Source organism: Staurois parvus, unplaced genomic scaffold (assembly GCF_062004578.1).
Source record: "Staurois parvus isolate SC_StPar_1 unplaced genomic scaffold, SC_StPar_1.0 ptg000969l, whole genome shotgun sequence".
NCBI lineage: Eukaryota > Metazoa > Chordata > Amphibia > Anura > Ranidae > Staurois > Staurois parvus.
The window spans coordinates 299,068-324,135 of NW_028318765.1; the positions used below are offsets into that span (position 1 = coordinate 299,068).

General features: G+C 45.1%; 1 protein-coding gene across 1 annotated transcript in view; it reads right to left on the bottom strand.

The window, feature by feature from the left end:
• LOC149441590 (transmembrane protein 132A-like) overlaps positions 1-25,068 on the bottom strand; it is a 555,893-nt gene that overhangs the window by 91,417 nt on the left and 439,408 nt on the right. The window contains exon 10 of the mRNA XM_089657142.1: positions 23,416-23,610. Within this exon, the coding sequence (XP_089513268.1) occupies positions 23,416-23,610 (195 nt within the window). The remainder of the gene's footprint in view (positions 1-23,415; positions 23,611-25,068) is intronic.

The following is a 25,068-nucleotide window of genomic DNA, read 5'->3' on the forward strand; positions in this document are numbered from 1 at the left end:
GAATACTACTGCAGGAAGAAAAAACGTATGTGAAAAGGAGATAAACAGAGAGGAGGGAGAAAAACGGAAAAGTTAGAGGGAGCTATAAAGAGAAAGAAGAGACATGGGAGAGAGACTAGACTGAAGAGCAGGAGCAAAAGAAAAGAGAAGGGGAAATGATGCAGGAGCAAGCTGGAGGGGCCCTTCCCAGAAGTCACTGTATATGTTTAGTAGTGAGCCGAACGGTGTATTAAGGAACTAGGGGAATAGCAAGAAAAGGTATTATGTGGCGGAAGGTACTGTAGGTGTTGTAAGACCTCACTAGTTAGGGGTGTGAAAGGAAGAAGTATAGGAGGTTAGAAAAGGGATTGGAGTATAAAGGAGACGGTGGATAGAATAGTTAGATGAAAATTTAGCTTGGCTGGCTAGGAGTGGTAAGAGAGCAGTAACAAAACTAGAAAAGCTACAATTTCTGGGGAAATTGTGTGAAGTATTCTTGCCTCCTCCAGTAGTCTACAACTGGAGTGGGCAGAGTAACTGGATGGAGTGGCTTGTCACTCTGCTGCCTGCTCACACACCTGGGTTCCTATGGCAACTCACTCTACAGCAAGTGCAGAGAAGAGCGGTTAAAAACAAACTGCTCCAACTTGCGCACTTCACTGGCGGTTGCCATCTTCAAACGGTTGTAGTTTAAAAATTATAAATCCTACACCAGTGGCAGCAGGGATAGCTAAACGTTTTGATATAAGATTTGTGTAGGTGGGCTTGAAAATGAGGGAGTGATGACAGTTTAGAAATCATGTCCTGATTTTTCAGCTCCCACTCTAGTTTTGAACATTCCGCCATTCATTCCTATGGGACCAATTTCACCACAAAAACGCTGATATTTCGTGAACCATTCGGCAAAACGTTCCACAAAGTAATAGCACACCAATCGGGAACAATCCGCACGTTTCGGTATATTACTGTCTATGTAGTGTAAAAACTGTGGGAGGAGTTAGGGTGGTAAATTTGTCTATAATAATAAGAATATATATGTGAGATAACAGTATGTGGTCTTGCCATGCAAGAACACTTAATGAGCCTTGTATGCCTATAATACGTAGTCATATGGACATGAGACAAAATGGACCAATATAGTATATCCGGATTACTGGATCATGTTTCCGGGTTTGATCATTACAGATGAGTCATGAAGAAATAACTGTTGCTCTGGGGTCGGAAAGGACTGTTGTATATAGAGTCTCCATTTTCGATTATATTTTTCCTCTCTATGCTGATGGGAGGAGGTTAGAAAATTAAGCTGGTCCAGGCGAAGAAGGGCATTAAGATCTGTTATTCGGGGGGCTGTTGGAGACCCACTTTTTCAAAATAGCTCTTCTCGCGACCATCAGGCAACAGGACAGCCATGGTTTTGTGGCACAGAGTGTGGCAAGCTGAAGCGGGCAAGCCCTTGGTAGAAGCAGTTCCAGATTGCCAAAGAGAAGAGGTAGGGGGTCCCTTGGTAATTGAAGAGAAGTGATGGAGGCGATGTAATTGAGTATTTGAGTCCAGAAAAGGGCAGGTAGAGGCTGAAGGATTTCCACGGACATATAAGCATGGCATATAGGCATGATGCATTAGCTCGAGTTGCTGCTCCGGCCAGAACTCATTAGTGTTGAAAGCGCAGGTATTGTTGAAACCAGTGAGGATTTGATCCATTGAGAATGTGTTATTGAAGTCTCTAATCCAGGGAGAGTTGGTAGAGGATGTCTCTAAAGATTGTATATAGTGCAGATTTAACGGTCCATTAGAAATATTAGAAATCTTATATTTACGAATCCTGACTAAGGTATCTATGAACGATGAAAGGAAGCGGCCAGCTTTAACTGGTGTTATCTTATTCACATAGTTACATACTTGTAGGACATATAGAAAATGGTGAGGAGGTAGATTGAAAGAAGTTGAGATCTGAAAAAAAGACAGGGGAGAGCCAGAAGCAATGTCAAATAATTGGCTTACTAATTTGAGGTCTTGTGCAAGCCATATATCGTATGCCGCGTGTTGTTGCGGGGTGGAGAAAGCAGGATTGTGGTGATTGGGGAGGAAGCGAGAGACCCAAGGGGATACACCTAGTTTACATCTGGTTTCACTCCAAGTGATAAGGGTATCTTGTATGAGTGGATTGTATTTTAAATGTGGTGGGAGTGAGGGTTCGAATGTAGAAGGGCTGTGAGATCAAAAGGGTGAACCATGGCAGATTCTAGTTGTAGATTGGAGTAGTTAGAGGATTTGGTCAGCCAGTCAATATAGGCTCGTAGAATGCAAGAAAGATTATATACTCTGATATTTGGGAGAACGATTCCCCCCTCACATCTAGGAAGATATAGCTTCTGCAGTGCAATGCGTGAGCGGCGACCTTTCCATACAAAGTTGGAGATCGCCTTGTTTAATCTAATTATGTCTGTATGCTTAAGTAGTAGAGGAATTGTTAAGGACCGACTGGTGGTAGCCTCTAGCGACCCACAGGCCAGAATCCCTCAGGGCGCAGAATCTAAGCCCCAGTCTGCTGTTTCACCAGAGCCCCTGATGGTGGGGATGGACTTGAAGCAGCCTGAGACCAGGTCGCGACCCCCGAGTTCAACCAGCTGTGGTAGAGGTGGATTTGCCAGTGGTAGGTAACAAGTGAGAGCCAGATGTGAAGAGGTAGCGTGTAACGTAGTCAGACAGGCCAGGTCGGTAACAGCAGAGGCAGACGGTACAGATCAGCAGGCAAAAGGATAAACGGGTCACAGGCCAGGTTCAGCAACAGGAGGTCAGGTAAACAGGAGAAAGCAGAAGAATGGTCAGACAAGCCAGGGATCAGGGCAGGAGAGAGTCACGATAATCCGGGTCAGGCAGGTTCGGCAACAAAGGCAATCTCAGGTATTAGGAACAGGAACACAGGAATAAGACCATACGGCAATGTGAACATTGCAAGAGCTGGTTTAAATAGCCCGCCCGGCACTGACAGGCGCTCCTGGGTCCTAGTGCCTGCCAGCACTGTCATTGGTCACAGGCGTGCCTGGGTCCTACTGCCCGCCTGCCTCTATGTCTTGTCGGAATCCTACACATGTGCAGATTCATGCGTCGTGGCAATCTTCTCGTTCCCTGACAGGAATAGTTTGAAGAGGGTATAATAATTTCAGAAAGCTCACGATCTTGAAGAGATGTGCTCGTCCCGTAAGTGACAAAGGTAACTCTTTCCATAACTCCAATTCGCCTATAATTTTTTGAATTGTCAGTGAATAATTAAACTAATAAAGAGAAGAAGCAAGTTTTCCAATCTTTATTCCTAAATATGTAATGTAACGTGAGTTAATTTTGAAGAGAGAATTATGAGCCCATGGGGGAGTGCGTGAATGGAATAATGGGAGGACTTCGCTTTTCGAGAAATTAATACAGAGACCCGAGCAGTGCCGGAAGGCTGTGAAAACATCATGAATATAAGGCAGGTCATGGGTTGGGTCGGCAGTAAAAATCAAAATATCGTCAGCAAACAAAGCTAGACGTAGGTCTTGTTGTGAAATTTGAACTCCGTGCAGTCGTGAATGGAACAGTAGGAAGCAAGCTAAGGGTTCTAAGGCCAGGTTGAAGAGCAAGGGGGATAGGGAGCAACCTTGTCTTGTTCCTTTATGTAGTTTTATGGGGGAGATAGGCGCCCTGCGGCAATCACCTGTGCCGTTGGAGCTGAGTACATAGCTTGGACTAAATGAGTGAAGGGGCCCGAAAAACCTAACTTATGTAACACCATCTGTAGCCACTGGAAATTAATATTATCAAAGGCCTTTTCGGCGTCGAGAGAGATTATCGCTAGGTCCTGGAGCAGATTGATTTTTGCATGATTTAATACAGCTAGTACTTTGCGGATGTTTGAAGTGGCAGAGAGGCCCTGTATGAAGCCTGCTTGAGAATGATGAATGATGGAAGGCAAGATAATGGCTAAACGATTTGCTATAATTTTTGAGAATTTTGGCGTCTAGATTTAGAACGGAGATTGGTCTGTAGGAACCCGGTTCAGAGGGATCTTTGTCTTTTTTTGCTATTAGTTTTATATGTGCTTGGAAGGCGGACGGAAGGTATGCTCCCCCTTCTTGTATTGAGCAGTACACTGATTGTAGGATTGGAGAAAGGGTTGTATCTATGAGTTTGTAGAATTCTGAAGTGTATCCGTCTGGACCGGGTGCTTTACCATTTGCTAGGGTTTTTATGGCAGAGTGAATGTCGGATTGCGAAAATAGGAGCGTTGAGAGATTGGAGTGCTACGGGGTCATTTTGAGGAAGAGCAATATCATCTAGGAAGGAGATAGCCTGTGATTGGTCAATAGGTTCAGAGCCAAACAGTTTGGCATAGAAATTTTCCAATATGGAAATAATTTCCTCAGGGGACTGTTTTAACGTGCCCTGCGGGTCTTTGAAGGAGGTGAAGTGTGTGGGAGTCAACGGTTTGGGCACAAGCGAGCTAACAGTTTACCAGGTTTGTTGCCAAATTTATGGTACTGTAGGTCAAGATGGGATTGGTACATAGATTCTTGGGCTGCTGCCCATGTTTCGAATTGATGTTTCGCATCTAGCCAGGCTTTCCTGTGTTCATGTGTGTTGGATTCCGCCAAATTTTTTTGAGTTAGTCGGAGTTGATTGCTAGCTTCTGTGTATTTGAGAGTGAGCTTTTTCTCGTAGGCAGATGTAAAAGCGATGATTTTACCACGTAAGACCGCCTTGCTCATTTCCCAGAATAAATTTGGGTTGGATAGATGAGCTGCGTTGGTGAGCTGGAAGTCCGCCCATGTGTCTTGGAGTTGTCGTAGCAGCTCCTGATTATTTGCTAAGAAGGAGGGAAAGTGTAAGGGACCACCCGGCGGTACCACTAGCACTCCACTGATTGGTCATCCCCAGCATACGGAGTCTAAGCCCCAGAGTACTTGTTCACCAGAGCCCCTGATGGTGGGGATGGACTTGGAGTACCCCGGGACCAGGTTGTGACTACTGAGGACACCCGTCAGTGGTAGGGGTATTCTCCAGGGGCTCCCACGGGAGAGAGCCAGGTATGAGGAGGTCTGGAGACCCCGTTGAGAGGGATGGATGGATGGCTGAGCAAGTGCAAGGTCAGACAAGCCGGGTCGGTAACTATGGGGACGGTGCGGTACAGAGCAGCGGGCAAAGAATAGTCGGGTCACACGCCAGGTCAGCAACAGCAGGTCAGATCCAATAGGGGGCATTCAGGAGAGAGGTCAGGCAAGCAAGGGTCAAGAACAGGAGAAAGCAGCAAGGTCAGGGCACAATCCGGGTCAGCAACTTACGATAACAGGTTCACAGGTTCACAGGATACAAAGAGACCAGAAGGCACTGAATGACAGCTCAGGGCCGTTTAAATATCCCGCCCTGCGCTGTCATTGGTGTCAGGCGCACGCCCGCGGTCTCTACTGCGCATGCGCGAACTTGATTGCTCAGGTACCACGATTAAATCTTCCTTCCATAGGAGTCCCCCCTTGTTCTGGAGGGATACCCCAACTGGGGCTGACGTGGCCGTAGATGCTTCCATTAGCTTGGAGCGAAGGTCCGTCTGGAGCGCCAAGAAGTTCCCCGAAGACAGGATAGTGTCGGGTACCAGTTCTTCTTCGGAGTCCTCATACATACGGGATAACGTGTCGGGCTTCGTATTTTTAGATCCGGGCCTGTAAGTAATATGAAAATTAAACTTGGAGAAGAACAAGGCCCATCTCGCCTGTTGTGGGCGTAAACGCTTGGCGGTCCTCAGATACTCCAGATTTTTATGATCTGTGAAAATCAAGATGGGGTGTGAGGCACCTTCCAGCAGGTACCTCCATTCCTCTAACGCTGCTTTGATAGCCAACAGCTCTCGATCGCCGATATCGTAATTCTCCACTGGGGTGAGTTTCCTCGAGAAGAATGCTACGGGATGGAGTAATTCTTTGGAGCCCTTCCGCTGGGACAGGATGGATCCTACCGCATTCTCCGATGCATCTACCTCCAAGATGTAGGGCAGGGCCGCGTCCGGATGGCCCAGAATGGGTGCCGAGGTGAATAGCTTTTTCAGAGCTTCGAAGGCTTCCTGAGCCTCCCGGTGTCCATTTGAACCGGGTTCCAAGTTTGGTTAATTGAGTAATGGGGGAGACCAGACCCGAGAAGTTCTTGATGAACTTTCGATAAAAGTTTACGAACCCAATAAACCATTGGACGCCTTTTTTGTCCGTGGGTTCAGGCCAATCTAAAATTGCAGAGACCTTCTGGGGGTCCATCGCGACCCCCGCGGTGGAGATAATCAGGCCTAGAAACGTAATGCTGGATTGCTCGAAGCAACATTTATCCGCCTTGGCATATAACCCATGCTGCCGCAACCGCCCCAACACCTTTGCCACATGCATCCTATGATCCTCCAGGGAGGGTGAAAAAATCAGTATGTCGTCCAGATAGACGATAACAAAGATATCCAAAAAATCCCTGAAGATGTCGTTCACGAAATGTTGGAAGGTGGCTGGTGCATTGCACAGCCCAAATGGCATGACCAAGTATTCAAAATGACCAAACCGGGTACGGAATGCCGTTTTCCACTCGTCCCCCTCTCTTATGCGTACCAGGTTATAGGCCCCCCTTAAATCAAGTTTTGTGACTATAACCGCAGCCTTTAGGCTCTGAAACAATTCTGGTACCAATGGCAACGGGTAACGATTTTTGATCGTGACCCTGTTCAGCTCCCGGTAGTCGATACAAGGTCTCAGGGTTTTGTCTTTTTTTTCCACGAAGAAGATTCCCGCTCCTGCTGGAGAAGTGGATGGGCGGATGAATCCCTTCTGGAGGCTGTCCTCAATATATTCTTTTAGGGCCCCCAATTCAAGCTCAGATAGGGGGAAAATTCACCCAAAAGGAATCTCAGAGCCTGGTAAAAGGTCGATTGGACAGTCATACGGGCGGTGGGGGGCAGGGTATCGGCTCCCCGCTTACTGAATACATCCAGGAACCCATGATAGGCTGCGGGAATAACCTGTTTCAAATCAGAGTCTCCTTCGGAGCATAGGAGAACCCGGGGCCCCGCGGGGCCCGAAGTGCGACAATGTTCCTGACAGTATGGGGAAGGGAACGAGATTGACCCGGTTTCCCAGTCAATTTGGGGGTTATGGGCCCGTAACCATGGGAGCCCCAAAATGACTGGAAAAAGAGGTGACGCAATAGCAATTCCTGGTGTTGGTTGGCAATGGTAGTGGCAATGGGGGGAGTTTCCTGATTAACTACCCCCGATTTTATCTGGGAACCATCGGCCAAAAATATGTTGAAGCCCTTCTGTCTGTGTTGGAGGGGAATACCCTGCTGGTGAGCAAAATCTAAATCCAGGAAACAGCTGCATGCCCCCGAATCAACTATGGCTGTCACCTCCACGGTCCTTTCTGGAAGCTGAAAGGAGAGGGGCACCACTAAGTATTGAGAAGGACAGGTATTACTAATAGACAAAGAAGAAGAACGGGTGCACTTACTCATTTTCTGAGGGCAGGATCGCACCATATGACCAGCTTCACCGCAGTAAAGGCAGAGGTTCTGGGCTCGTCTGCGCTGGCGTTCCTCCGGTGGTAATTTAGGCCGCGCCAGGCCTAGCTGCATAGGTTCCGGAACATCTCCTGGTGGTAGATTCTGGATGCTTGGTCGGGTTGATTGGCTGGGGCCTTGGAATGGACCCCAGGTATTTCCGCAACCCTGGCCGGACCTCTCGAGCCTGCGTTCCCGCAGTCTTCGGTCAATTTTAATTGTCAAGGAAATAAGGTCTTCTAGAGATTCGGGAACCTCCACCCGGGCCAGCTCATCTTTCAAGGGATCGGAGAGCCCCATACGGAACTGGTGCAGCAGAGCAAACTCGTTCCAGCGTGTGTCCCCCATCCACCACCTGAAATCAGAGGCGTATTCCTCTGCCGCCCGCCGGCCCTGTCGGAGCGTATATAAGGTCGCTTCGGCAGAGGCCGCCCGCTGTGGGTCATCATACAAGATGGCCATCGCTTCAAAAAAACTACTGACCGATCCCAGATGAGGATCATACTTTTCCCTTAACTGGTGGGCCCAATCCTGGGGTTCACCCTGCAATAGTGAAATGACGAATCCTACTTTCACATTTTTGGTCAGAAAGGTACGGGGTTGTAGCTCAAAGAACAGGAGACAGGAATCACGGAACGACCGGAAGCGTGTGCGGTCCCCGTGAAAACGCTCCGGTAAGGGTACTCGGGGTTCCGCCATAGGGAGCGGGGCGGAAGCCCCTGAGGCTGGCTCCTGAGCTACCAGGGCCGGGGGTGCAGAAACCGGGGCCTGTGGGGCAGGGTCAGATATAGAGCAAGTCTGGAAGCGATTCTCCAGCTGCATACATCTGTCCTGCAGGGCTGTTACGGCCTGCGTCAAATTAGCTAGGTGCTTGCAAATTTCCTCTAGCGGGTAGGGCCCTCCTCTAGGCTCAGTCATGGCCTTCTGGTACTGTAAGGGACCGCCCGGCGGTACCACTAGCGCTCCACTGATTGGTCGTCCCCAGCGTACGGAGTCTAAGCCCCAGAGTACTTGTTCACCAGAGTCCCTGATGGTGGGGATGGACTTGGAGTACCCCGGAACCAGGTCGTGACTACTGAGGACACCCGTCAGTGGTAGGGGTATTCGCCAGGGGCTCCCACGGGAGAGAGCCAGGTATGAGGAGGTCTGGAGACCCCGTTGAGAGGGATGGATGGATGGATGGATGGCTGAGCAAGTGCAAGGTCAGACAAGCCGGGTCGGTAACTATGGGGACGGTGCGGTACAGAGCAGCGGGCAAAGAATAGTCGGGTCACACGCCAGGTCAGCAACAGCAGGTCAGATCCAATAGGGGGCATTCAGGAGAGAGGTCAGGCAAGCAAGGGTCAAGAACAGGAGAAAGCAGCAAGGTCAGGGCACAATCCGGGTCAGCAACTTACGATAACAGGTTCACAGGTACACAGGATACAAAGAGACCAGAAGGCACTGAATGACAGCTCAGGGCCGTTTAAATATCCCGCCCTGCGCTGTCATTGGTGCCAGGCGCGCGCCCGCGGTCTCTACTGCGCATGCGCGAAATTGATTGCCGTGGTCGGCCAGGTCCCGGCGCCCGCGTCCCTGCACAGGGCGGTGCACTGCGCCTGCGCCGAGCCCAGCGCCGCGGCGATCCCCGACAGAAAGTGCCACATTTTGTGTTGTTGTATGTTATTAAGATAATTGAGGGAAATGGAGATGGGAGAATGGTCCAAAATAACAATATCATGTATGTCTGAGGATGAAGTGTATTGTGTTGCAATGGAGTTGCAGAAAAGATAATCTATTCTAGAAAGCAAGTGATGTACCGGGGAAAAAAAAGGTGAATTCTTTCCCCACTGGGTGGGCCAAGCGCCATATATCTGTTAATTGCATTGCTTCCACAAAGGTAACTAAGAGAGTGTGTGTAGGATGGGACTCCGGGGAAGGACAATAGTTAAGATTCAGTGACTTTGATTTGTCTTCAAGGGCGTTCATGAATGAGTTGAAGTCCCCTCCAACTACTAAAGGGAGATGAATATAGCCGGCCAGTCGTGAAGATAAGTCCTGGAAAAACTGTTTAGATGGTGAGTTCGGGGCGTATGTGTTGGTGAGGACCAGGGATTGAGACCCTACTTTAAGATGTATTGCTAGGAATCTGCCTGCTTTGTCAGTGTTTACTGAAAGTATTTTGGGGAGTCTTTTGTGTATCAGAATAAGGAGTCCTGCTTTGTTGTTGAATGAAAGGGATCCTATAACGTGTCCAACCCAAAGTTTCTTCATACGAGCGAAGTTGGTTTGACCTAGATGTGTTTTTCGAAGAACTGCTATATCTGCTCTGAGTCTGCGGAGATGACGGAGAATCGCCATGCGTTTATGTGGTGATCTCAAGCCCTTAACATTCCAGGAAAAAATGCATATCATTGTGTTACGTGAGAGGTGATGTGTACCGAGGTGATAGACTTACAGATTTGCTGAGTGGAACGGTTTAACCACCTGTCACTACCCCATCTCTGATGGAGTATGATTGACTCCCGGGGAGGGAAAAAGTCTCCAGAGAAATACAATGAAGGAAAGTAATAAGAGAAAGAAAGAGGAAAGAGCATGATGGCCCAACTTGGGCCTAACTGAATGGCAAAATAAACAGAAAACCATAGCAATATACTGGACTTCACATATATCTGCATGCTGCCCCTATGCTACATCTAGCGTATCCGGGTAATAGCAGAGTAAATGATCTGCAACTGGGACTCATTGGAGTTGTTGAGGGGACAGAGGAGCATAGCCCCCTGACCTGTTTGGTCACATCGAGGGGGAGTGGACTCAACAAATCGAGCAGCCAAAGCGGAACTTTTGATCGAGGCAAGGCACAGAAAAGAGGTAACATAATAAATGCATGTATAAATTATCAAACGAACTGACAACAAAGTAGCCACAAAGCCAAAAGTGTTATCATTATCTAGCGGCAGTAAGGTCTAACCGTGAACTCAAATTGAGGCAATATCTAAAGGCCTAGAAGACTTATATATAACTGCGTGGAACAGGTAGATCAATGTGAGGAGCTATCTGTATGGCACCTGTATGACTGCGTCAGCTCAAGATTGGCGGGATTTGGAGGAAGCAAAGTTAATGCGTTGGCGTTATGGTGGATCTTTACGGGGGCTTCGTTGATCTCTAGGGCCCGCGTTTCGGGTGGGATGATGGGGGGACGTTACAGCATCCATGTCCGTCAAAGAATCTTGTAAATATTGAGAGGCTTCTTCTGGGTGTACGAAGGACTTTGTATCACCAGAGGGTGTAGTGAAACGGAGAGTAGCCGCATAAGCCAGGGTGAACCTATAACCCCTTTGGTATAGCGTGGCGCATATTTGCTGAAAGGCCTTACGTTTGTGGGAAACCTCTTGCGAATAATCAGCAAATAGGAGTAATTTGTGACCATCTATTTGCAGGAAACGTGAGTTGCGGAAAGAATTGAGAATAGCCACTCGGTCAGCATAATTGAAATATCTGACAATCACCGAGCACGGAGTGCGTCGGTCATTTGAGGGCGGCCCTAGGCAATGTGCTCTTTCGACTTGGCATGGTGTGGATATGTCCAAAGCTGAGGGTATACGTGTGGAACATAATTCTGGAAGGGCTCCTGATGAAAATGATTCCGGAAGGCCCACAATACGCAAATTGTTTCTGCGTGAGTGGTTTTCTAAATCATCCAACTTGTCTAGGATGGATTGGTGTGTACGATTGGTCTGAGATGTACCTGCACGTAAAGCTTGAACATCAGCTTCTAAATCTGACAAACGCTGTTCCACCTTAGTTAAGCGTTTGGAGTGATCCCCCATATCTCTTCTAATCTGGTCAATGCCAGTGGCTACAGCGTTATCCACGGCTTGTGTGATTGTGGGCAGTAAGATGGAGGCGACTGCTTGTGCAATCTTTTCATAAAGGTCTGTGGGACTACAAGTGCCAGGAGTAGTGAGCATAGCTGGAAGCATTGTGGCAGTGTGGGCAGGGAGGGTGTTTGTACCTGCTTCAGTGTTCCTGTCAGCCTCTGTGTCTGTGTCCATTGAGGAGCTGTTATCGGCAGCCATCTTGGCTGCAGGGGAGGCAGAGCTGCATCCCTCTCCCCTTGTGATGGGACCTGAGCCGGGCGGCGTCGGCAGGAGGAATCGCTCCATGCCGGGGTGATTGGGGATCGTGCGGGGGAGTCAGGGGGGAGCTCCTGTTATAGATCGCAGGAGTCCCTGATGCAGAGTGCCGGCGTTGTAAGCTGGGTTCCCGGGAGCCGCGGGTCTCACCACCTCACAGCATCAGCGCCGGAACCGGAAGTCACAGGTAGAGCTTTATTTTGGTGGTATTTAATCACCTCTGGGTTTTTTATTTTTTCTTAAACCAAATACCACTGAAAAATTTGATAAAAAAATGTTTTTCTTAGTTTTTGTTATAACATTTTTTAAATAAGTGACACTGCTGGGGCTACACAGATCATCAGGGCACACTGATCAGTGCACGTCCCCTCTGAGGGATGCCGATTACCGGCTCTGCTCTCCTCTCGAGCTGTCAGCATGACAGCTCGTGAGGAGAGAAATGCAGATAACCGGCATTTCCCTATTTCCATGTGATCTGCTATGATTGGGCACAGCTGATCACATGACCGAGCCAACATCTTCAGCTCTTTCCGTTGATCGGTGATCCGCTGTGTCCGAGGGACACAGCGCACCACCGATCACCGCGCTGCGCGCTCCCGGAGCCGTGCATGTACGGTTCGAATGGGACGACGTCATATGATATCCTCCCAGAACGAGAGAACCGCCTTGCGCCCATCATTGTACTATATGGTGGGCGGGAGGTGGTTAAACAAGCTGCTAGGAGGCTTCAACAGGCTTTAAACAAACTTTGAATAGTGCTAAAGTCTGATAGCAGCTTGTTTAAAATGACAATCAACACTCCCTTTAGGATCTGTGTACAAGATTTAGTAACAGGAGCTGAATGGTACTTTAAAAGCATCAAAAAAGCTTGTTGAAAGATCTGCAAATGCTTTGCAAATGTTTCCTCTTCACACTGCTCTTATACAAGTTGAAGCATGTGTGAAACAGGCCTAAGACAGGAAGTGTGTTCCTGACTGGATAAGTGGATAAAATAAAGAGAAAAAAAAAAATAAGGATTGGTAGCTCCCAATATATTTCATTTTTGTTTTCGGGTTTAATACTGTTAAACCCGAAAACAAAATGTATTAAATGTATTAAATTGTAGCTTGCCAATTATTAGATGTGGTGGTTGTATTTGTTTTCTTTTTTTGGGCTTTTTTTTCCTGTATTGTTACCTGGTGATCCAGCTATTAGGTCTGTTACTTTTCAACTTGCGTTAACAGACCAAACTGTCCAGACAAAGTAGCAGTTAGAGGGTTGAAATAAATCATTTAAGGGCCAGTTTATACTGCCTACACACTAACCACTTTGCTCTCAGTTTGGGCTGTAGCTAACTGGTAGTAGAGGGTTGGTGTGATGCATGTTTCATCACAGCACAGTTTCCTTTTTTTCTGGCTGAATGTTATTTGAAGTGCACAAAGTGTACAGTAACGTGGAGCATTGTGCTGCCACATAGTGGCATGTGTGCTGTGAAAAAATGCAGCAGGTCTTGGTTTGACCATTGCTATATTCTCAAGATGTCCACACTTCCCAAATTCTTATAATTCTTGTTAACTCTACCCATTTGCATCCTGACTGCATTCCTTAAATCGGTCAATTCTTTGTTCTCCAAGTTCCTCTGGGCAAATTGTCCTAGACTCAAGTATCAACAGCTAATTCTCCCAAAGGCCCACAGAGGCATCACTCTTCCAGATATCCAAAGTACTACACAGCCTTTGAATTAACATTATGGAAGGTGCTGTCCAGCTCAAACACTTCTTGTCCTCCCATTCCCCCCCCCCCCCTCCCCGAATCTTTACTGAAGCCAGTGACTCATTTTGAGAGCTCTTGTTCCAAAATAGGTACACTCAGACACACCCTCTAACACCTATGCCTTGCATTCCCAACCTCAGGAGCCCTATCAGATGCCTCTTCTCTCTCAATGGGAACAGGAATTGTAAGTCACTTTCTCCCCCCCACAAAAGGCAAAATATACACCATTTCTCATTGAGATCTTCCAGACTTGAGAAAATTAATTATAAGTTTAATCCAGAGGGTACAGAACTCCCTTAATTCTGCATACCTTTATTCCCAATATCATTGACAACTGTTGGCGCTGTAAATCAGAAAAAGGCTAATTTCTTCATATATTCTGGTCCTGCCTCAAACTGATCACTTTTCTGGACCAAGGTGCGTGAAATTTACAGACGTCACCCTGCTATATGACTCGGCTTTTTTTTTACTTCATCATACCTTGATCCCTGCCAAAATGTACTCAATGTATCCTCCGTGGCCTCTTGAAGGCAGCTAAAGCCTTCATCACCTTAAAATAGAAAGACATAACCCCTCCAGCAATATTCCTGTGGTTGCGTAAGGTGGATGAAAGCTGTCACATGGAAGACTTGATTCTCTCCTCCCAAAATAAACAAGAAGTGGTTCTACTGGCTGGACTTTACATGTTTGACAGAAAGCAGTGGACACATTGTCCCATCTGGCTCCTGGTGGACCAGGACCCAGCCTGTGGCAGTGGAGTAACAGATTGCAGCTGGACAACACTGGATGCACTGGGCAGCCGAGTATGTTTTCTGAAGAAAACCCTGCATAACAGGTAAGAGGTGATGAAAAAGCAGGAGGTGGTGAAGTTTCTCTTTAAAGATGCTTCCATGCCTTTCAATCAACGATAAAACACTTTGTCTTTCATCTGTAATCTACTTAAAGTGAATAGAGAGGGATTCCTGTTGAAAAGGGCTAGCAAATGTCTAGCATCACTTATGTGAGTAACCTTTTGGGAAAAATGTTCTTCACCTGCAAGGTAGAGTTACCACCTGGAATGTAAGAGTTACCTGGAAAAAGTTAGTTTAGAAGTAACCTCTATAAGAGACTTAGTGAGCACCTGAGGAAAATATTTGCGGTGTTGAAAAAGCCTTGTTAAGCCACGGTGATGAAGGAGGTTTTGTTTAATACTTGTTGCCATGGGGTTCCCCTTCACATCCCTGTTCAAAGTTCTGTTGTATGCTGCACAGGTACACTTGTTTTACTGTTGCTTTCTTTCTAGCTATGCTAATGACTCTGATTTATGGGGCCTGTAGAATTGATGCACATGGACACGTAACCAAAAGGTTAATGCAGGTGAAAAGAGGATTTGTGCTAGCTAATCAGGTGCATAAACTCTTTCTATGACCAAATGAATGACAGTGGTGGGTGTGGCCTTCATTGGGCGTGGGGCCTTGTTTGGGGTGCTCCAAATCCAACCTATGTTACATAAAGGGCTGTGGCACCCAGGGTGGCTTGGCCCGGTAATAGGCCAGGTTATTTTCAGCAAGTCCTTGGCTGTGGTGGTTTTGGGGGGAGGAGGAAGAGATATTGTGCCGAATTGCCCCAGACCCTACGTTCGCGAGCACTCGGAAGTGGTAGTGGGGAGTGTCGGTGGCTAGGAGAGCAGGTTGGAGATTTGGAGAGTTGTGAAATTGGCTCATTTCTGGGAGCACATCTGAAAATGGCGAGATCACTGTTGTCTACAGAGGAGCTGATCGTCATTTGCAAAGTAAGTGTGGCCATTGCAACAATGTTCATAGCACCCCTCTCTGCCAATCCCTCCACTGGCTTCCCATTGCCCAATGGATACAATTCAAAACATTAACAATAATGTATAAAGCCATTTATAACTCTGCCTCAAATTAGATCACCGATCTTGTCTCTAAATATCACCCAAACCATACTCTCCGCTCCTCGCAAGACCTCCTGCTCTCTAGCACCCTTGTCTCCTCCTCCCATGCTCGTCTCCAGGACTTCTCCAGAGCTTCCCCCATCCTCTGAAACTCTCTACCCCAATTTATCAGACTATCGCCTACTCTGCTCACTTTTAGGCGATCTCTGAAAATCTCTCTCTTCAGGGAAGCTTATCCTGCCCTCAGCTAATAATGGAATCTTCTACTCTTCCTACCAGTCCATCCCCCACAGTTACTACCTTTTGTACCACTAGCCCCTCCCTCCTAGATTGTAACCTCCTATCCCTCTTGTATTGAACTGTATTGTTGCTGTATTGTCTCCCGTTATATTGTAAAGCGCTGAGCAAACTGTTGGCGCTATATAAATCCTGTATAATAATAATAATAATAATGTGGGGGTGATGTGATAGTTTTTTTTTTCTTGGTTTAACAGCTAAGGTGCAGCTTTTGGGGGGCTAGCAGAATGTCACTTAGCACACATGTGCATACACACGTTACTTCCTGTTTATCTGCACATTAGCGCATGGGTATTGATGGGTCACAGATATTAACCATCCCAGCAGCTAGGACGTCATGTTTAAACTTTGCATATATGTACATATATACCGAGAACAGTGTGGTAGTGTAGAGTGTGTTAGTGTACAGTGCGTTTACACCATAACAAATGCACTCACATTCAGTAGGTACATACAGCACCAGGTATGATGAACATCCAGTAATGTACTTCTTTAGGCACAAATCAGCAGTAGTGATACGGGCCCTTGCCTTGCATTACACAGTGTGGTGACGTTTTGGAACCTGTACTGGTCTATGCTGCTGGGGATGATACTGCCATCTTGTGCCTAAAGAAGTACATTACTGGATGTTCATCATACCTGGTGTGGTATGCACCTACTGAATGTGAGTGCATTTCTTATGGTTTATTGAACAATAAGTTTTTAAAGGATAAAGCACTATGTTGAGCTTTTGTTTATTGTTTAAGAGGCACAGCAACTTGACCATCCCTTTCCTCTATGCTGCTTTTGGGTGTGCATAATTGCTTCTTATTCCTGAACGAATTTGCAATGGATATCGGAGTCCCCATATCTTCCAGATATGTTTGAGCCGTGTGCTGGCAAACAGCGGAGCCTGTTTTTGGTTTGCCAAACAATTGGGAGCTGACAGTCATGTCTTTACATCAGGCAATGTGTTTGCCTTTGTTTTTGGTTTGTCGAATAAAGACTATTTTTGTTCCTAAAAACAGTGTCCTATCCTCTTCATTCTGTTTCCTAGACTTAGGATGGCCAGATAATATGCAATCTGATTGCTGAAAAGTCAGTGCAATTTCCTCAACATGTAGCTTAAGTCTGTAATAGGGGGGCCTACCAGAACAATGCATTCATTTAGAGTGGACCAGGCCCATGCAGTACATATTGGAGGTTTGCTATGAAAGAACATTCATATTTGAATACCTGAGCTCATGTGGTTTAGGTCAAAATATTTCAGGCCATTGCAACGTATTGACTAATGCAGCTCAACATAGATCAGGCATAAAGAAAAGTGTACCTTGTCCATAGAATAGCCACTGGGAGGTCCTATCTGGGCCCATGCATAACTGGGTACATTCTGGAAAATGAGAATTTGGGAAGCCTTATAATCCTAAGGGATTAGTTCATGCTTGCCTCAGGGGAAACATTACTAATAATTGCTGTATAGTGTCTGATTCCTAGATACCTTGAGGTAAATAGCAGATGTTCAAGGTATTTCATAGAAGAAGTTATTATTCTTCCTAACTATACAGGTGGCACAGACACAAGCACCCACCCCGGGCCACTGTTAGGCTGTACGGGGCCCCGTGATATCTGACAGCCCCCCACTGTCACAGAAAATATCAAAATTATATTTATGGTAAAAATACACTAAAAACATTAATGTACACAATCCCAACAAAATGCCTGTTAAATCGAAATGATAAAACTGTACTGCGTTAATAAATAAAGCTCTGTGTGTAATTGAGGTCTTGGGGCTCATTCACATGGGTGCTGTGGTCTGTAGAGTGAATCAGTGGTTTGTTTTTGTGGCTGTCGCTGCTTGAAGCCATTTGCAGGCAACCTATGTTACACTATGGAAATGCTGCAGGTCCTAATTTGACAGGCATATGGGTGCAGGTGTACAGCCCTGAACACAGACAGGGAGCATTCAGGGCCACTTCCCCACGCATGCACACCTGTCAGATTAAAACCTATGTTCATACAGGTGCTGTGTCCCCATAGCGTAACAGGTGGCTCCAGCCACATGAACAACCCACTCATTCATGCTCTACAGGCCAGAGGACCTATGTGAATGTGGCATTTTTTACTTATTTTTCCTCAGCCCATTACTTTCAATGAGCTGCCTAACGTGTGGGAACAAGCAAAAATACTGCAGGCATAATATTTTAAAAGTGTGTTGCACCTAACCACACAGTAATGTGGTGCCATGCATTTTGGTGGCTGTGAATGCATCTGTGTTTACTAGATGTGTGGAGGTGCATCATGAGATACCCGCGCACATCTGCAAAGGGCATGGCATTTCTTTGCTGTGCAGGAAAATGCATGCTCTTGCATGCGTTTCTGCACCACAGATGGTGTAAACAAGTCCTAAGGGCCAGTTCACACTATAGAAATGCAGTCTATATGTGTTCCAGATGCGTTTTTGCATGCACTTTTTTGATGCATGTTTAGCGTGTTTCAGTGCATTTTTTATGCGTTTTTGACGCGTTCCAGTGAGGTTTTTTTTGCATTCCAGTTAATTTTTTCCCCTCTCTTTTTCTTCAATTTAATAAGGAACATGTGCGTTTTAGTGCATTCCAGTGCATTTTACCGTGTGCCAGTACAGTTCTGTGCATAAACAATGCAGCCTGTTCAAATTTTTTTTTTGCTGCACCCGGATCACACTGAAAATGCAAGCACTGATGTGAACTATGACCTTGACAACCATATAACCTTCTTTCTGTGCATTTTGGATGCAGAAAAAAGCAACTGAAACACATGTAGTGTGAACTGGCCCTAAAGGTTATTATAGGTAAGGGAACGGGACTGACCAGGAATTGTGAATTCAATCAGACAAGTGGCAAGATACAATTAGGAATTTTATAATAATGCTAGATCTGAGCTGTAGGCGATAGGAAATGAGACATATTAACAAGATCAGTAAATAAATAAATAGAAAGAGTTGGGCAGTGATACATAGATTGGCAGATGGAATAGGTAATGACAGGGGGGAAGGGGTCAAGTTGTATAAGGAGAGAGAATTATATCAGTGAACAGAAAGGGATCAGCAGTCTAGGGGAGAGAAACAAAGTTGCAATCAAATATTAAACAGAAGGAAAATTTAAAGTTTCAAACTTGTCAGAAGAACAGGACGCAGGTAACATTCACAACACTGAGCAGCTACTCCCTCTCCACTTTCTAGTCAGTAGCCAAAATCTTGATAGATCAATATTCCTGGCACTGACCTCCATATTTTGTCCCTTCACAATAGTCTGTAATGTCAAGGAACTTACAATCTAATGCCAGAAACTCAGATATATACTAGGCCCAATTAACCTAACAGCATGGAGTGTTTGCAGAAAGCTTATCCTGCCCTCAGCTAATAATGGAATCTTCTACTCTTCCTACCAGTCCATCCCCCACAGTTACTACCTTTTGTACCACTAGCCCCTCCCTCCTAGATTGTAACCTCCTATCCCTCTTGTATTGAACTGTATTGTTGCTGTATTGTCTCCCGTTATATTGTAAAGCGCTGAGCAAACTGTTGGCGCTATATAAATCCTGTATAATAATAATAATAATAATGTGGGGGTGATGTGATAGTTTTTTTTTTCTTGGTTTAACAGCTAAGGTGCAGCTTTTGGGGGGCTAGCAGAATGTCACTTAGCACACATGTGCATACACACGTTACTTCCTGTTTATCTGCACATTAGCGCATGGGTATTGATGGGTCACAGATATTAACCATCCCAGCAGCTAGGACGTCATGTTTAAACTTTGCATATATGTACATATATACCGAGAACAGTGTGGTAGTGTAGAGTGTGTTAGTGTACAGTGCGTTTACACCATAACAAATGCACTCACATTCAGTAGGTACATACAGCACCAGGTATGATGAACATCCAGTAATGTACTTCTTTAGGCACAAATCAGCAGTAGTGATACGGGCCCTTGCCTTGCATTACACAGTGTGGTGACGTTTTGGAACCTGTACTGGTCTATGCTGCTGGGGATGATACTGCCATCTTGTGCCTAAAGAAGTACATTACTGGATGTTCATCATACCTGGTGTGGTATGCACCTACTGAATGTGAGTGCATTTCTTATGGTTTATTGAACAATAAGTTTTTAAAGGATAAAGCACTATGTTGAGCTTTTGTTTATTGTTTAAGAGGCACAGCAACTTGACCATCCCTTTCCTCTATGCTGCTTTTGGGTGTGCATAATTGCTTCTTATTCCTGAACGAATTTGCAATGGATATCGGAGTCCCCATATCTTCCAGATATGTTTGAGCCGTGTGCTGGCAAACAGCGGAGCCTGTTTTTGGTTTGCCAAACAATTGGGAGCTGACAGTCATGTCTTTACATCAGGCAATGTGTTTGCCTTTGTTTTTGGTTTGTCGAATAAAGACTATTTTTGTTCCTAAAAACAGTGTCCTATCCTCTTCATTCTGTTTCCTAGACTTAGGATGGCCAGATAATATGCAATCTGATTGCTGAAAAGTCAGTGCAATTTCCTCAACATGTAGCTTAAGTCTGTAATAGGGGGGCCTACCAGAACAATGCATTCATTTAGAGTGGACCAGGCCCATGCAGTACATATTGGAGGTTTGCTATGAAAGAACATTCATATTTGAATACCTGAGCTCATGTGGTTTAGGTCAAAATATTTCAGGCCATTGCAACGTATTGACTAATGCAGCTCAACATAGATCAGGCATAAAGAAAAGTGTACCTTGTCCATAGAATAGCCACTGGGAGGTCCTATCTGGGCCCATGCATAACTGGGTACATTCTGGAAAATGAGAATTTGGGAAGCCTTATAATCCTAAGGGATTAGTTCATGCTTGCCTCAGGGGAAACATTACTAATAATTGCTGTATAGTGTCTGATTCCTAGATACATTGAGGTAAATAGCAGATGTTCAAGGTATTTCATAGAAGAAGTTATTATTCTTCCTAACTATACAGGTGGCACAGACACAAGCACCCACCCCGGGCCACTGTTAGGCTGTACGGGGCCCCGTGATATCTGACAGCCCCCCACTGTCACAGAAAATATCAAAATTATATTTATGGTAAAAATACACTAAAAACATTAATGTACACAATCCCAACAAAATGCCTGTTAAATCGAAATGATAAAACTGTACTGCGTTAATAAATAAAGCTCTGTGTGTAATTGAGGTCTTGGGACTCATTCACATGGGTGCTGTGGTCTGTAGAGTGAATCAGTGGTTTGTTTTTGTGGCTGTCGCTGCTTGAAGCCATTTGCAGGCAACCTATGTTACACTATGGAAATGCTGCAGGTCCTAATTTGACAGGCATATGGGTGCAGGTGTACAGCCCTGAACACAGACAGGGAGCATTCAGGGCCACTTCCCCACGCATGCACACCTGTCAGATTAAAACCTATGTTCATACAGGTGCTGTGTCCCCATAGCGTAACAGGTGGCTCCAGCCACATGAACAACCCACTCATTCATGCTCTACAGGCCAGAGGACCTATGTGAATGTGGCATTTTTTACTTATTTTTCCTCAGCCCATTACTTTCAATGAGCTGCCTAACGTGTGGGAACAAGCAAAAATACTGCAGGCATAATATTTTAAAAGTGTGTTGCACCGAACCACACAGTAATGTGGTGCCATGCATTTTGGTGGCTGTGAATGCATCTGTGTTTACTAGACGTGTGGAGGTGCATCATGAGATACCCGCGCACATCTGCAAAGGGCATGGCATTTCTTTGCTGTGCAGGAAAATGCATGCTCTTGCATGCGTTTCTACATCACAGATGGTGTAAACAAGTCCTAAGGGCCAGTTCACACTATAGAAACGCAGTCTATATGTGTTCCAGATGCGTTTTTGCATGCACTTTTTTGATGCATGTTTAGCGTGTTTCAGTGCATTTTTTATGCGTTTTTGACGCGTTCCAGTGAGGTTTTTTTTGCATTCCAGTTAATTTTTTCCCCTCTCTTTTTCTTCAATTTAATAAGGGACATGTGCGTTTTAGTGCATTCCAGTGCATTTTACCATGTGCCAGTACAGTTCTGTGCATAAACAATGCAGCCTGTTCAAATTTTTTTTTTGCTGCACCCGGATCGCACTGAAAATGCAAGCACTGATGTGAACTATGACCTTGACAACCATATAACCTTCTTTCTGTGCATTTTGGATGCAGAAAAAAGCAACTGAAACACATGTAGTGTGAACTGGCCCTAAAGGTTATTATAGGTAAGGGAACGGGACTGACCAGGAATTGTGAATTCAATTAGATAAGTGGCAAGATACAATTAGGAATTTTATAATAATGCTAGATCTGAGCTGTAGGCAATAGGAAATGAGACATATTAACAAGATCAGTAAATAAATAAATAGAAAGAGTTGGGCAGTGATACATAGATTGGCAGATGGAATAGGTAATGACAGGGGGGAAGGGGTCAAGTTGTATAAGGAGAGAGAATTATATCAGTGAACAGAAAGGGATCAGCAGTCTAGGGGAGAGAAACAAAGTTGCAATCAAATATTAAACAGAAGGAAAATTTAAAGTTTCAAACTTGTCAGAAGAACAGGACGCAGGTAACATTCACAACACTGAGCAGCTACTCCCTCTCCACTTTCTAGTCAGTAGCCAAAATCTTGATAGATCAATATTCCTGGCACTGACCTCCATATTTTGTCCCTTCACAATAGTCTGTAATGTCAAGGAACTTACAATCTAAGGCCAGAAACTCAGGGCCCAATTAACCTAACAGCATGGAGTGTTTGCAGAAACACACCCGCACACAGAAAGCATGCAAACTCCAAACAGGTGCAGCCATGACTGGGATTAGAACCCATGACCCAAGTGCTGCAAGTCCTGAGTGCTAACCACTAAGCAACTGTAACAGAGTTTGAGCTGGAATGTAGAATAGTTACATGATTAAAGAGAATGAAGATATATAATTATATTGGGAAATTAGAACTAGACATTCAAATTATTTGAGATATAAGCTTGAAAATGTTTGACATTTGAAAATAGGATGTATGACTTTGTAACATTCATTAGGAAATGCATTAGTTGGCCGATAATTTTTGGAGAAAAAAAAAGGCAAAAAAATTAACAGAGGCAACAATAATAGCAGCATCAAAAATAATAAAATAAAAAAATATAATTTAAAATAAAAAGCCATTATAAAAAGCACACCTGCAAGTATTCTCAACTGGCACACAAATAAATGCTAACGGGACAAAGCCTGCCCTTGTGCGCCACCTAGCGGCTATATCCAGCATTGCTCCTAGAAATGTGTCTAAGCTGCTTTCGTATTTATGAAGAGAATGGTGTCTATGAGCTAGACGTTTTTCAATGGGCTTGCTAGACGCTTTTCTGAACACTGAAAGGTCGTAATTGATTGAATTGAGTCTGGCTGAATGTTCAGCGTCTGCTATTAGACTCTATTCTTAGTAAATCAGGGCCTTGGTATCTTAAGTTGAGGTCTCTAAGCACTTGTAACTCAAAAGAGTCTTTTAGTCACTGGGAGTGTGACTGCCAGCCCTGTTCCTATGAGAAAAGTGAGAAGCAGGCCTTTCACTTGGTTTCATGCCTCACTTTCATCCCAAAGTACAAATGTGCACTGAACAGGTCAACAATGTGACCAATGTGTGGTAACTGAGAATTAAATACAATCCAATGTGTACTTTATTTTTTCAGCCTTCTTATCTTTTACTAACTTTTTCTGTATACACTTATTTCAGTAAAAGGAAAACCATAGGTATTATAATTGTCATAAAAATATTAAATAAAAAGCCCACAGGCAAAAGTAGTAATTTAAACTTCCACTGCTTACCTGTTTAGGAATCATCGCAACCTCTTGAGACTGACACAAAACTGTAAAAACTCCAGGATGTCTGGTTGAAGATGGAATCACACTGAGATTAATGCCCCAAACCAAGTGTGAATGCAGTTCCAGAATGGACACAGTTTCCGGAGAGACAAATATTGTTTGCTCTCCTAGAATGGAGTGCGAGAGTGGAGATCGTACCTATAAATGAAAGATATAAAAATAATATATTCGTAAAAAAGCTACAGACAGGAAGACATTCCTCTGAAAGTGATGTTCAGGGAGAGATCTGCCTATTCTCTCCTACAACACAAACTACAAGGACCTACCATAATCCATTCCCAGATTTCAGAGACATGTGAAAACATTCTCTTGTCTTCATATGAAAGGTGAAGGTTGTTTTTTTTTAATGATCCATCTATGGCCAACTTTAAGGAGAAGACTGTGGAGTAATGTTTACCATAATTACCAGATTGCTCAAAGAGGAGGAGGAGGAAGAGGATGGGCTAAAGCAGAGGAGAGTCGCTCTCCTGATGTGTGGACTTTGGAGCCTCTGGCAGTGTGTGTGGGGAGCATGCCTAATGTAGGTCAGATAAATTTACTTAGAAGAGCTGAGCACAGGAGATAAAAGGAAATTCTTCCAGCAGTGTGGTTGCAGCGGGGAGGCTCTGTTGGCTCCCTCCACTGTTAATATCTCTTGTGATACTTCCAGTGCTACGCTCTACTGATATGCTGGTAATGTCTTGAGTGATATTACCCTACCTTTTTGCTTTAATGTATTTATTGATTACTGATTTTGCTGGTGGCATTGCTTTACTTCTGTGCTCTTAATATTAAGGCCAATATTGATATTAGCTGCAGGAATTAGATTAAGTTGTATAAAGTTGGGAACTACCAAGCTATAAACACCATTGACATGATAATCTAGGGCAGCGTTTTTCAACCACTGTGCCGCGGCACACTAGTGTGCCGTGAGATATTGTCTGGTGTGCCGTGGGAAAAATTGCAATTTCATCCATAACATGTGGCCTCGGCTCACAAATAGACCAATCATTAGAACAGCAATGGGCAAACTACGGCCCGCGGGCCGTATACGGCCCGGCGGACCTTTTAATCCGACCCGTGGAGCGTGATACTGTCAGGATGATCTGTCCCCCTTGACGTATCTGTGCATGTGCCGGAGATCGCTGATCGGCTGCTAATGCCTGAAACTGGCACATGCGCAGATACGTCGAGGGGGACAGATCCTCATAGGAGACAGATTTTCATGCTACACCGGAACGGCGAGAGGAACGCGTGGAGCAAAGGTAAGTGAATTGACACAGGGGGGGCTTGGGGACTTAATATGGGGGATGAATTACTATGGGGGATGAATTACTATGGGGGATGAATTACTATGGGGGATGAATTACTATAGGGGGGATGAATTACTATGGGGGGGATGAATTACTATATGGGGGATGAATTACTATGGGGGATGAATTACTATATGGGGGATGAATTACTATAGGGGGGATGAATTACTATAGGGGGGATGAATTACTATATGGGGGGATGAATTACTATATGGGGGGTGAATTACTATGGGGGATGAATTACTAAGGGGGATGAATTACTATGGGGGATGAATTACTATGGGGGATTAATTACTATATGGGG